Source organism: Bemisia tabaci, chromosome 2 (genome assembly GCF_918797505.1).
Source record: "Bemisia tabaci chromosome 2, PGI_BMITA_v3".
Taxonomy (NCBI): Eukaryota; Metazoa; Arthropoda; class Insecta; order Hemiptera; family Aleyrodidae; genus Bemisia; species Bemisia tabaci.
Genome location: NC_092794.1, coordinates 17577734 through 17590166, shown reverse-complemented (window position 1 = coordinate 17590166; position 12433 = coordinate 17577734). Strand labels below are relative to the sequence as shown.

The following is a 12433-nucleotide window of genomic DNA, read 5'->3' as shown; positions in this document are numbered from 1 at the left end:
GAAACGATATACGACAAGTTTCAGAAGTGCAATTCACGCCAAAGTCTTGTCTTTCTGTGGAATGCAAGATTGATTTTCCTTTCTCTAATCTCAGAAAATTGAAATTAAAAATTAGTTTCCGCAGATCTTAAAATTCAGTTTTTTTTCGTCTCATCCAACCTTATTAATTCAGAAGGAACTAACATGTTGATTTTGATAGGAGAAACTCTAACAAAACATTGACTTTGTTCACCTCAACTTCATATAAGACTTCACAATTATCACAACAGTGCAGAACTTTGGTTAGCTTTTACATTGTACATTTTACTCACTCATGACTAACTTTTTAGCGTTCAGTTGGCGGAAAGGTCGAGGACTTAAAAAGTAACGGCTACAAGGTGCAAGGACCTAAGATGGCACCCAACCTGCGAGTAAGTTTACATACAGACAAACTTAAATTATTTTCTTTTAAATCACATAAACTTCATGGTACTCCGCATCCTCTTTTGTTTGGACTCCTTCGCCGAAAAAGACTTGACTCGGAAGAAACACATTCTGTCTGAAAAAAAGCTACTACAGGCTCCTGGAATATATCAGTATTCCATGGGCCGTAATATTCATTCCCTTGAACTGGTGGCTATTGTACATTCAATTCATCCGTTTACTCTTACAAAATTCAAAACTCAGTCGTACATTTGGGGAAGGAATAAAAGTAACTCATCAATCACCCTTGGCAACGGATCAGACTTTCGGCTAACAAAAAATTTGGTGAATATTAACACTGCCCCAATTCGAGCTGTTTGAGTCTGCGTCAGTGCGAGTCATAACCGGGTTACGAAACGATGGAAAGACGCAGTTGCGCAACCGATTTGATTCTCGGGTATTCGTGAACGCACCGCACCGACATCGGAAGAATCAACTTGATGCCTAATCCGATTTATCACAGGAAAAATAGGAAAACCAAACGAGCGGAACTGACAGTCCATCGTCTTGAACGACGCCTTGTTCAACGTTGCCGATCTTCATTGACGTGAATGGGGGGGGGGGGGGGCGTTGGATTGATTTTGAAACTTACTTTAACGATGTAATTACTCAGCAAGCTTCCAGGGGCCTCAATTTTTGGCTCCTGTTGAGTTAAAAATTTACAATACTATAGGTCTCACCAAAAACGAATGACAAAGTTTTCAAGGGCCTCGACTGACTGGAAAATGTTTTTTTCTCTGTTTAAAATATCGGAAATATCGATTTTAGGTAAGGCAAGCTGCCTCATCTAATTATCATTTGAACGCATTTCTATCAAACAGAACTATGTGCATTATGACGTGAGCCCTGAGACCCATAAGAATACATGCATAACAGGGTTCACGTCATAATGCACTTAGTTCCGTTTGATAGAAATACGTCCATTTAAATGAAGGGAAAGTAGTGTTGCCAATGTTTAAGAATCGCAACTGTTCATCAAGCGGAATCTTTATTTCAGAGATGCACCCCTTCTGGCTCAAGCGTTGATTGCATTTTTTAGTTGAAAATCGTTAAATCAAACGATAAAATGTATTGTCATTGCTCCAGCGTAAACGACACAATCACAAAGTTATCTGAACTATTCTAAAAAAAAAAAATAAAAATATTCACAAAATACTTAGAAAAGTCATAAGCTCATCTTCACGTTTATGTTCATCTTTTCTTTACCTGTGTTTTTCCACCTCAAAATATATGTGCATGATTTTCGATGCTACCATTTACTCCCTTTTATTAACGTTTTTGCAATTTTTCATCGTCAGCTACACTGCTATAACGCAAACAAACGACCATGACCGACACTTAGAACATACTGGGGTTACGACGCTCGACGTATGATGATGACGTCATGACGTCACATAAGCACCTCAAATTCCACCTGACCTGACCATCCAACGGCACCAGCAAAGATCAATGAGTGGACCATCGAGAGAAAGAGAGCTCCAGCAACGTTTGAACCATCGCGGGCTCAACATCACTCATGCCTCAATTGCCTCACCCATCGATTTCAGCCTCCACTAGCACGGCCGTTCGAACACACTAAATTCGCTGAAAACAACCTCCTCCTCCAGACTCCGTACCACGGCACAGCACCATCCGAAAAAATCGAAAAGATGAGCCCTTGCCCCTGTTAATAGTGGCAATTCTTTAAGTTAGCAACACTGTAGTTCCTCCATTTAAATGCATAAAATACAATCGATTCTAGCGCTTGCGTCACACGATCAAACCGTGCTATCAATTTATCAAGCCCATTTGTTTTATTTGGTGCTGGTCATCGAATGAGCGTATCAGTCTTTGATGGGATATGATCGTTTAATTGTCGGCTGAATTTGATCGTGTGACATTATCTTTGGCGGGGTAGTAAATCGATATTTTTAATGGATTTAAATGAAAGAAAAACAGTGTTGCAACGACAAGACCTCAATGGCCCCAGATCTTGAATTTTGAAAAAAATTAGTACGTTCCCAAATTCTTATTCACGCGACATTGCTCTACATGAAACCTTTCATTAGAAATTTCTTGGTTGCAGATTAATAGTGATGCATGTTTTTTCTACGAACAGTGATATAATCGGTTGTTTCCCACTTAGTAGTCATTGACATTTGCCTCGAAACCGAGGATACGTAACTTACAAATTGAACACTCCATCTTGTCGCGAGGAAAACTATAAAATTAAAGAAACTTAACTTCTGGTGAAGGATTGATATTAAATGGATTTTTTTTTTTTTTTTTTTTTTTTTTTTTTTGTGCAAAAAAGTTCATTGTCCTCTCTGTGCTTGAAATTGAGCTTTTGTTCCTTTACAGGCATTTATTCTATAACAAGGTGTGTGCAGGCGGCAGGGTCATCTTTTCGTTTTATTTCTAAGAGAAATTGCTTTCATTAAGTATAAGGGCTTATTAACATTTTAACACCAATTGCTACATTTTCACTAATGGAGTCAAGCTAAGCCACTCGCACACAACCAAATCGCAAGAGAGCTGAGTTTGGCTTTTTAACCGGGAAAACTTGGCTTTTGCATCACCAGCAGCTTTTCCAAATTTTTTGACAGGAGTGCGTGTATCGTAAGGTCTTGCTCGTTCCCTCCAACTTCCCTCCTCCAAGTATGACGTAAGGTGGCATTCATATTACCAGTGTCAAAAGGTGGTCTCATTCGCTGGCGAATTTCAGCATCATGTTACATGCTTTTAGTTACCGAGACACTTTTAACATGCATTGCACCTCGTCTCCAGAGAACGTTTAATCCATCTGTCCATCTTTTTATGCTTGAGGGACTCGAAGCTTCAATTAAGCTCAATACGTTTTGCATTATTCATGCATTTTTATGACACCTGTTCTTCGTCCTTCCTCACAAACGCATGAATTTTGAACCCGTTCATGAACATTTTGAGTGACAAAATTTGCACGGGTTTGCTGCACGATTCTTGGGGCCAGATTGACTAAACTGCAAAAATAACATCCGATACTGCTCTTCTTCCACCGATGGACTTTCTCTCTTCCATTCAGAGTTTGAGCAGTTCACACTTCCTATATTTTTGCTGTAAGTTTGCTCCAGATGATCTCAGCGAAACGATAAATTGATCCTTTTTTTTAATTATAGTAATTGCAGATACCTGGGTGATTTCAAAGCCTCGTTTCTGTTTCTCTGTAATATTTTAAGAATTTTACATCGCAATGTATAGTTGACCTTAGTTAATGATTCTTTATTCAATCGTAGTTCAGTTGAAAAATTATAGTATCTAATCATAAATCTTCAGGATAAACGATCCACACGGCTGTTGTAACTGTATAGCTGCTCATTCCACGGAATAGGGGTAGCACATTTTTCCCCCATCTTAAAGAAGCTAATATTGAGTCTCTCTAACATTCGTATCCCGTCTCTTGTTTTACTTCTGCGCGAAAAGTCTAAATTAATCTGGATCCAAGTCGTTAATCTCGTTAGTTAGATGATTAATTCTTACATTACGTCCCCAAAAGACTATTAGAGTTCAATATAATTGAAAAACGGATCGTGATATAAAAGCCGAATGAGAAGTTACAAAGTTGTTGAACATCTGGCGTGTCTTCAGAATTTATCAAATCTGACTGTTAAGCGTGTGATTACAACTTCCTCAAATGAAATACGTCGGAATTATTAGTAACTTGCATCGACCTATGAAATTGAAAGATTTTACGGTCCCAAAAATCATGAAGACTTCATGCGATGAGGCCGATATATTGTTTTACCATCTATGGTTAACGCGACAAGAAAAACAGGGTAAATTTGTGGGTTCATTAAAATTTGTCAATCATGAAGAAGGAAGAATAGGTGTGAAATTGTGTTTCATTACACTACTTCATTGTTACTCTTCAGAAAAGTGACGATCTTATAAATTTCGTAATAATAAGTGGACTGATGGATTGAACGTGATTCTTGACCATAAAACTGGAACCCCTCCTCTGGACTTTGAAGGTACTGCAGCCCCGATATCGGATTGCCAAAATGATGTAAATCTTGATCAATTTTCGTAGATGGCGACATGTAAAAACAAAAGATAAAAAAGGAATTGATGAAAATTAGAAAATTTAAAATTATCTGCATAGCCTCGAATTCTAGAGTATAAACCTCTTGCCCTCCCCTAAAAAGGAATATAATGAAAAACAAATCCACTATATCCCAGAGGAACCCTCTTGATCTATTCTACAGACATTCCTCGGCCCTTATTTATGTCTAACGCAATAGTGCTGAAGCTCAACTGCTCAACTCCTCCGCCCCAACCAGCCGGTAATACCAATTCAGTGCCCCTGTAGAGGATAGCTTTAACTGCAGCTTCATACAGAATTCTTCCATAAAAATGTGGACCTGCACATCATATGGATGCTGAAAAAATGATAATTTTACTAGGGCTGTGCAGCAGTCTTGAAGTTTCTGTTTGGAAAACTGTCCATTTTGACCCCTTTTCGAGGAGAGCGAGCTATCTATATTTCCCCTACCCGATGGAACAAGCAAGACCTGCGGCTGCGCCTCCCAGGAGGTCGGAATTTAATGACTCGGTGAAAATTTTACAGCGGAGGAAGCTGAGCCTTGGAGGCGGAGGAGGCGACGCGGATGCTGACACAGCCGGCAGCGGGCTCAAAGTCCGGCCGACGTTCGGCGTATCCTTCGGGCTCCCGTCTGGAGGAGGCGGTTACCCGGTCAACCCCTACAGTCCCCTCAACCCGGCGCTGAACCCCTACGGAGGGTCCATCGGGGGTCCGAACGGGGTCAACCTCGGCCTGGTCAACGTCAACCCCCTGCTCTCGCTCCAGGTCACCAAGGACGAGTACGGCGAGAAGATCGTCAAGCCCCTCGTCAACCTCCACGTCACCCCGAACCAGGGGCTCGTCGACAAGTTCGGCTACCTCGTCCACAAGTTCAAGCACCACCCCTACGGCTACGGACCCGGCTACGGACCCGGGCTCTACCACCACCATAACCACTACCACACCTTCCGCCCGCCCTCCTACGGCCCGGGCTACTACCGACCGCCGCGCCCCCATTATTCCTCTTACGGCCCGCCCCCCTACTACCCCATCACCAGCCCCTCTCACCACTCGCCTGAGTATACCCACTATGCACCCGAGTACAACTCCTACCGAGATATCGATGATACCCCCGAGGATACCTACGGGGGAAGTACTTACGGAGGAGGTTCTTACGGAGGAGAGGAGCTGAACGAATACGACGACTATTACCGTAACAACAACGTGTCCGTAGCGGCCGACCAGAATTCTGTTCGATTCCAGTCTCGCGAGGCGCAAGGGACGATGCAACCTTACGCCACGCCCGCTACGGGGACGACGACAGGGGGTGGGGCTTCCGGCGCCGGTAAGGTAGCCTTCCCGAGCGATCGTAGGTCTTCCGAAGAGGTGTCGTTCCGCAGTAAGCGGGACGCCGATGACGTCCAAAAAGTAAGTAAATCTGGCCTCAAGGTGAGGTGTGACTAGACAAGTGTAGAAATGGCGTAATACAGCTACACTGGAAAAAAAAATTCCGGCAGTCGAGGCCGTATATTTACGGGTTATATGGATATACCGTCCGCATTCCGGGCTCAGAGGCCGAAAATTCCGGGCGTAGCGTTCGGATCTTTCGGCCTCAGAGCCCGGAACGGATCCCAGGGTCAGTTTCATCAGTTCATTTTATTAAAAGTTTTTGTCCTGGAGTTTTAAAAAATTGAAGTAATTTTAAAACAGAGTCTTAAAATTTCAACACTAGGTATTTTTATTTGTGTATATTAAGATTTTCCCCATTACCGTTCATGAGAGAGCGTAAAAGAAAGTTGAATTTCCGTCAACTTTATCAAGCTGATCAGAGAGAACAAGAAATTCCTAGTCCAATTTTTATCACTGAAGGTAAAAATTACATACATTACTTACCAGTCAAATGTCTAGACCTGGATACGATTTTTTACTTGTCATGCTCTCAATAAGGGCAAATTGTAATCTAGCTGTTCAAGCTAGCGAATTACTTATGAAACATTTTAATGTGGAACAGTGATGATCCATTGTAGAATTCCAGTATAGCTGTGTATTTTATTCTGAGTCCAAAATCATGTCCTCGTCACGAAGGCAAACTCTAATCATCAATTTCGAACACTAATTAGTAAAGTATATTATGTGTGGTATTGCTATTGAGATGAAATGCAGGCACTTTAATTATCATGGGGTTTAACTTCAACATAACAAAAGTTGATTTTAATCTGATTCTGGAGATTTCACAACATTTATTTGGCTCTGAAAGCTTTTGTCTATTCTTTAAGCTTTCATAAAAAGTGAAATATACCATCTTGGAAAATAAAGAAAAATAGATTTGCTTTCCACTTTGATCTACTTAATTTTGAAATGAATCGGGGATCCGTGACAGTCAATAGTTCGGTAGAGAAGGTAGGCATCGTTAGTGAGTTCATAACTCACTAACGATAATTATTGTGATGTAGAATGCAATTTCAGACACGTCAAATATTTTAAAATTGCATAAGCACAGAATTGAAGGAGCTTCAAACGTGGCGCAAGGCTCTAAAGATACCAAGAAAGTCGGACATGGTTGTAAATTAATGTGCATTGTTCGGCGACTTTTATCTGTTGTTCCCACCTTTTTCAACAAACTTCAAGTTGTGTTTTCTAGTTGATGAACTGAAAAGCTACATATTTCAGACTTTATTTTACAGTTGTTCTCCATATTCTCGAGACCTCGATTAAAAATCAAAATCAAAGTCACGTTTACAAACAAAAAATTGATAATATATATTTTTCATCCATTCAAAATATTAATAATAGGACGGAAACAGCCCGCTTAACTTATACCTTAACTAAACGCCACTGCTTCATTACTTGTATTGTCTTTTCAACCGTCATCTTCAAGTCAGTGATAGCCTGAGCCTAAACGCGAAATATATATAGTCAGCGTTGGAATTTTCGACCTCGGTGTTTAAAGTATTTTTACTGCATTTGAACATACAAATTCTACATAAAATTTGCTTGGTCATGCATGAAATGATTAAACATCTTCGAGCGAGGGTGACATTAAGTTTTGGGAAAGTTAATCGAAGAAAATTCAGTCGAGGCTGTGCTATTTTGTGGAAAAAAAACATTTAGTTCTGCTGGAAAACGACCCAAATACGGTAGCTGCGAAATGTTGGAAATTTTCAACGCTAGAAAAGATGCACGTATCTCCTTGCAGCGGTTTGAAAAAAAAATAAATAAATAAAGAAAAATAGTTTGCAGTTAGGAATCAGAATCAAATTATTTGGGCTTTCGTCGAGGGATTAGAAAAGCAGAAATTTCTGGGACAAATTTCATTATTAAGGGATGGGGCTCATTCTTATCGACTTTACATTAAAAAAGCCGCGAATCAACCAGATAGGTCCCAGCATCCGTTGCTTTTGTAATTGACCAAAAAAACGACAAAAAAAATGTGATATTTTGTAATATTCGTCAGAATTAATTCCAAATATTCTTTTAGACGTTGCAAAATTTTATCCGCGGATCTAGATATTTTTTCAGAAATTGGAACATCATCTTCCGGTGCGCACGAGAAAAATGTATTTATTTATTTATTTAATGAAAATGGCTTTAAATATGCTTCATCTTTTTCAGAGGCAAGCATACTATGGTGGACCGAACAAGTGCGGTCGAGCTCAAGTTTGCTGCAGGAGGCCTTTGAGGAAACAGAGCTACAGACCAAAGCCCGTTGGTTACGCACAGTGCGGTAGAAGGAATGCTCAAGGAATCAATGGAAGAATCAAGAATCCCGTCTTTGTTGATGGTGACAGTGAGTTCGGTACGTGGTTTTTCTTTCTCTCCTTCTCCCTTTTCACGGTGGGTGAGCACATGAGAACTATCTCAGATCGATGGCTAAAGTGCGAAACCTCGTATCTTCAATGCGGGGTTTCAAAAACTCTGCTCCTGTTTCATTACATCGAGGAAAAACTAATCGACTGTGTAGCTTGAAATTTCTACGGGATATTCTGCTATTATGAATAGAGAGAGGAAAAATCAATGAATTTTTCAAGAAATTGAGTTGACCAGTTTTTCGATGAAAAATTAAGTATGACAGGAAGTGCAACGTCACAAACGGAGATTTGTGATTTCGCACTTTGGCCATCGAAATACGCACCAAACAAGGCCGGATTTACCTCCTTGCCGCCCATGGGCCGCCTGTATTTTGCCGTCTCATTCGTTTTGAAACATCAATAAAAACCATCAAGTGAACGTACCTGTGGGGGACGGGTGCATCAAACGTGTTTACTCGTGTTGGACACATTTTTTGTGAAAGCTTTGTCAACACTACTATAGCTGAAGTTCACGGAACTATGCGCGAAAGTTAAGTTCCATAAACCTATCTCTGTGTGGACAAGGCCTTAGTTTAGTAATCTTAACTTATGCAGCCGCCGCGCCGTGCCGCGCTGAATGCACTGCGTTTGGCGCAATGCGTGAAGTATCCCTACAGTCTTGAAGGCGCTATGCGTTTCACGCGGACCGTTGCTGACCGCACTGATGTTTGACGCAATGCGTGAAGTATTCATGCAGTCTTGTAGGCGCTATGCCTTTCACGCCGACCGCTGCTGACCGCACTGATATTTGACACAATGCGTGAAGTATCTATACAGTTATGTAGGCACTAAAATGTGTTACATGCAGACTGCCGCGCCGAGGGCTTTTCCTTCTCATCTCAAGTCTTCGTCATCATTGCTATCTGCATGCGCCGCGCCGTTCCAGGCCAGATTGCGTGTTTGATTTCTCTCTCTCGCCTAATTAAAGGTGCTGTCTTTTGTATCACCGAAAGATGACAACATTAGAAATTACTATACTCCTAGGAAATGAGAGATTTTGTCGCCTTTTCTCGTTTGTAATTTTTTTCTGAATCCGATTTCTTTTATACCAACGTCTAAAAAAATTGTAAAATTTGCCGCCCCCTAAATTTGCCGCCATGGGCCGCGACCCGTTTGGCCATCCCTGAATCCGGCCCTGGCACCAAAGGCATAATTTGCGTCGTCTACATTACGCATGTTTAAAGAAGCTGCAACTGGATTTTTTTTTTTTTTTTTTTTTTTTTTTTTTTTTTTTTTTTTTTTGCGAGACTTGACTTGAATTAAGATAGATGGAATAAACCTGACTGAAATAAATAAAATATCTAGAAAATGTTTAGTAGTCCATAAAATACTATCTCTCACTTTTATGTGTAAGTTTACTCATCGCTTCATTTTATTTCAGGTGAATACCCGTGGCAAGTAGCAATCTTGAAGAAGGATCCCCAAGAGAGTGTTTACGTTTGCGGTGGAACTTTAATAGATCAGCTTCACATCATTACTGCCGCTCATTGCGTGAAATCGTAAGTACTTTCTTCCATTCTAATGTGAAAGGTGGCACATTTTCTCACTTTTAAATCCATTCTCTACAGTTTCCCATATTGAAAAAAATCATGATAATTTCTGTGAGCGCTGCTCCTTAAGTACTTTCAGATGCAGTAATGTGTGTTTTTCTTGCAAATTCTCCTTTTCAGCACTGGAAAAAAAACACATTGGATCTAGAGTCCAGACTCTTGAAAACATTGACAAGAAAATATACTCTTGATTCAATCGGATTTTTGCTTGAATCAAAACGAAATCCGCTTAAATTAAGAGGCTTGGTTCTTGATTTAAGCTAGATTCTGATTGAATCAAGAGTAATTTTTCTAGTTGATGTTCTTAAGAGTCTGGACTCTAGTTCCAATGTGTTTCTTTTCCAGTGAGATATTGCTTTCTCGACAGCAATTAGCATTTATTATTATTATTTTTTTTTTTCAGCTACACTGAGTATGATCTACGCGTACGTCTAGGTGAGTGGGACGTCAACCACGACGTAGAATTCTACCCGTACGTCGAACGTGACGTGGTTGGGTTGGTAGTACACCCAGAATTCTACGCAGGCACCCTTTACAACGACATCGCCGTGTTGCGATTGGACAAGCCTGTCGATTTCACCCAATCACCGCACATCTCTCCAGCCTGCCTCCCAGATCAGTATTCTGACTACGCTGGCACCCGCTGTTGGACCACCGGATGGGGCAAGGACGCTTTTGGGGAGCAGGGCAAATACCAGAACATCCTCAAGGTCAGTCCTCCAGTCCTTGGACGTACTGTCTCAATACGAAGGGAGTGAGGAATAAAGATATGTCTGTTCAATGAGTAGACCGACCCAAGTAGCATAGATTGCAGTGGCACGGCGTGATATGCGATTCATCGATTGATCTGCCACTTAAACTTATGGAAAAAGGTCGATGAACAGGGTGTTTGCAACGAGTGCCTCAATAATCGATTCTTTACCACAGCTTCGAATGGGGAAATATCGATAGATTGCGATACATTGCAATCACATGGTAAAATGTTTGCTAGTGCATCTGAGTGTTGTGGGTGTTGCCTATGTACTAATTGAGGGCACACGGCTCATTGAGACTTATTGCGATAAAATTGAAATAAGTTACAATTCCCCATTGATCCGCATATTTCCCTGTCTTTCCGACACATGGAACTCACTTTGTTAATCATTTAAAATCGGCATTTATTGGCCAAATGATGTGAGAGTATTGCAATTTCATAGTTAAAAATCCCAATTTTATTGCAATATAAATCGCAATTTTATTTCTATATTTTCATTGCACTGTGCTCCTTGGAAAGCGAGTCTCTCTTGATTTATTGGGGTTTTTTTCAATTTTTTATTCCCTACCGTATCTCCACTGTTCTATTAAATCTTCATAAATGGTTCCAATTTTATATATTATGGAGGCGACAATCCATCAGTTCTGAAAATATATTATAAAACATACTTGGCTCTTGTGGATTGCATACTTTGCTTTAAACATAGACTTGAAGCTCACATCAGGCGGCTACTGGAGAGAGGCGGCACTCAAGGCGCGGGGCTGTAACTATTACGGCACGCGTGCGGGTAAAGTAGTATCAAGATGAAACGAAGGGGCTTTTTACGCCGACTCCTCGCCGAGTAAATTCACGCCCTTGCAAAACAGAATTCTCTTTAACAAAACGGCACTAGTTCTTCCATTTTGTTTAAAGTAGGTAAGATTCACCTCCAAAGCTAACTCTAAGGACCATTCTTATGTTGCGATAGTTACTGAAACAGCTCAGCTCCTTAGGGAGGCCCCAAGTGTTCTTATGTTCAACGGTGGCTACAGGAGGCATTTACCGAAAACGGAAAATTTCACAACGTTTCCATTTATTCAGCCGCATAATTTCCAAAAGAGGTATAAAAAAAAAAAAAAAAAAAAAAAAAAAAAAAAAAAAAAATTAAAAAAGGAAAGATATTGCGACAACTAAAGTGGATCCTTACCTTTCTTCAATTTTGCTAAATACGTAGCTTTTTTATTTGAAAAAACTAAATCTTTTGTTGACAGGAGGTGGATGTACCAGTTGTTGGATTCCAACAATGTCAGTCGCAGCTACAGCAGACACGACTTGGTTACGATTTCAAACTGCACCCTGGTTTTGTGTGTGCTGGCGGTGAAGAGGGCAAGGATGCCTGCAAGGTAAGCTTTACTACCACTCTACTACTACATGGGCAGATCCAGACATCTCGGACATGGGGGAGGGGGACCGGGGGTCTCTCCCAAAAAAATGTGCATTTTTTAAGCATCTAAATTTAATATGCAATTTGAGTCAATTTCATCTTTCCTCCTCTTTTTCTTCGTCCTTTTTTTCAAGCAAAGTCCTCCCCTTTGGACCCGCCTATCTACTACACCACAATTGAATGCTTCATCTGAAGTTTGTTTCCTTCATCATAGGTTCACATAAATAGCTTGGTGGTAATATAGTGCTGGGTCAACATTATCTTGCGGGGAACGCAAGGTTAAAAAGTGCAAAAATTTCAATCAGAGAGGAAAATTTTTGAGCTCTAATATCTCTTTAGTTTGACACCTTTATGTATATC

The 12433-nt window shown here is 40.6% G+C and overlaps 1 protein-coding gene across 3 annotated transcripts in view; it reads left to right on the top strand.

Moving 5' to 3' along the window:
* The window catches only part of LOC109030487 (uncharacterized), a 46359-nt gene that overhangs the window by 31442 nt on the left and 2484 nt on the right, over nucleotides 1-12433 (top strand). For 2 of the 3 annotated variants that reach the window (XM_019041471.2, XM_072296807.1), the window contains 5 exons: nucleotides 330-410; nucleotides 8111-8294; nucleotides 9728-9845; nucleotides 10300-10606; nucleotides 11901-12032. In XM_019041471.2, the coding sequence (XP_018897016.2) occupies nucleotides 330-410; nucleotides 8111-8294; nucleotides 9728-9845; nucleotides 10300-10606; nucleotides 11901-12032 (822 nt within the window). The remainder of the gene's footprint in view (nucleotides 1-329; nucleotides 411-8110; nucleotides 8295-9727; nucleotides 9846-10299; nucleotides 10607-11900; nucleotides 12033-12433) is intronic. The other variant, XM_072296806.1, reaches the window with a different exon arrangement.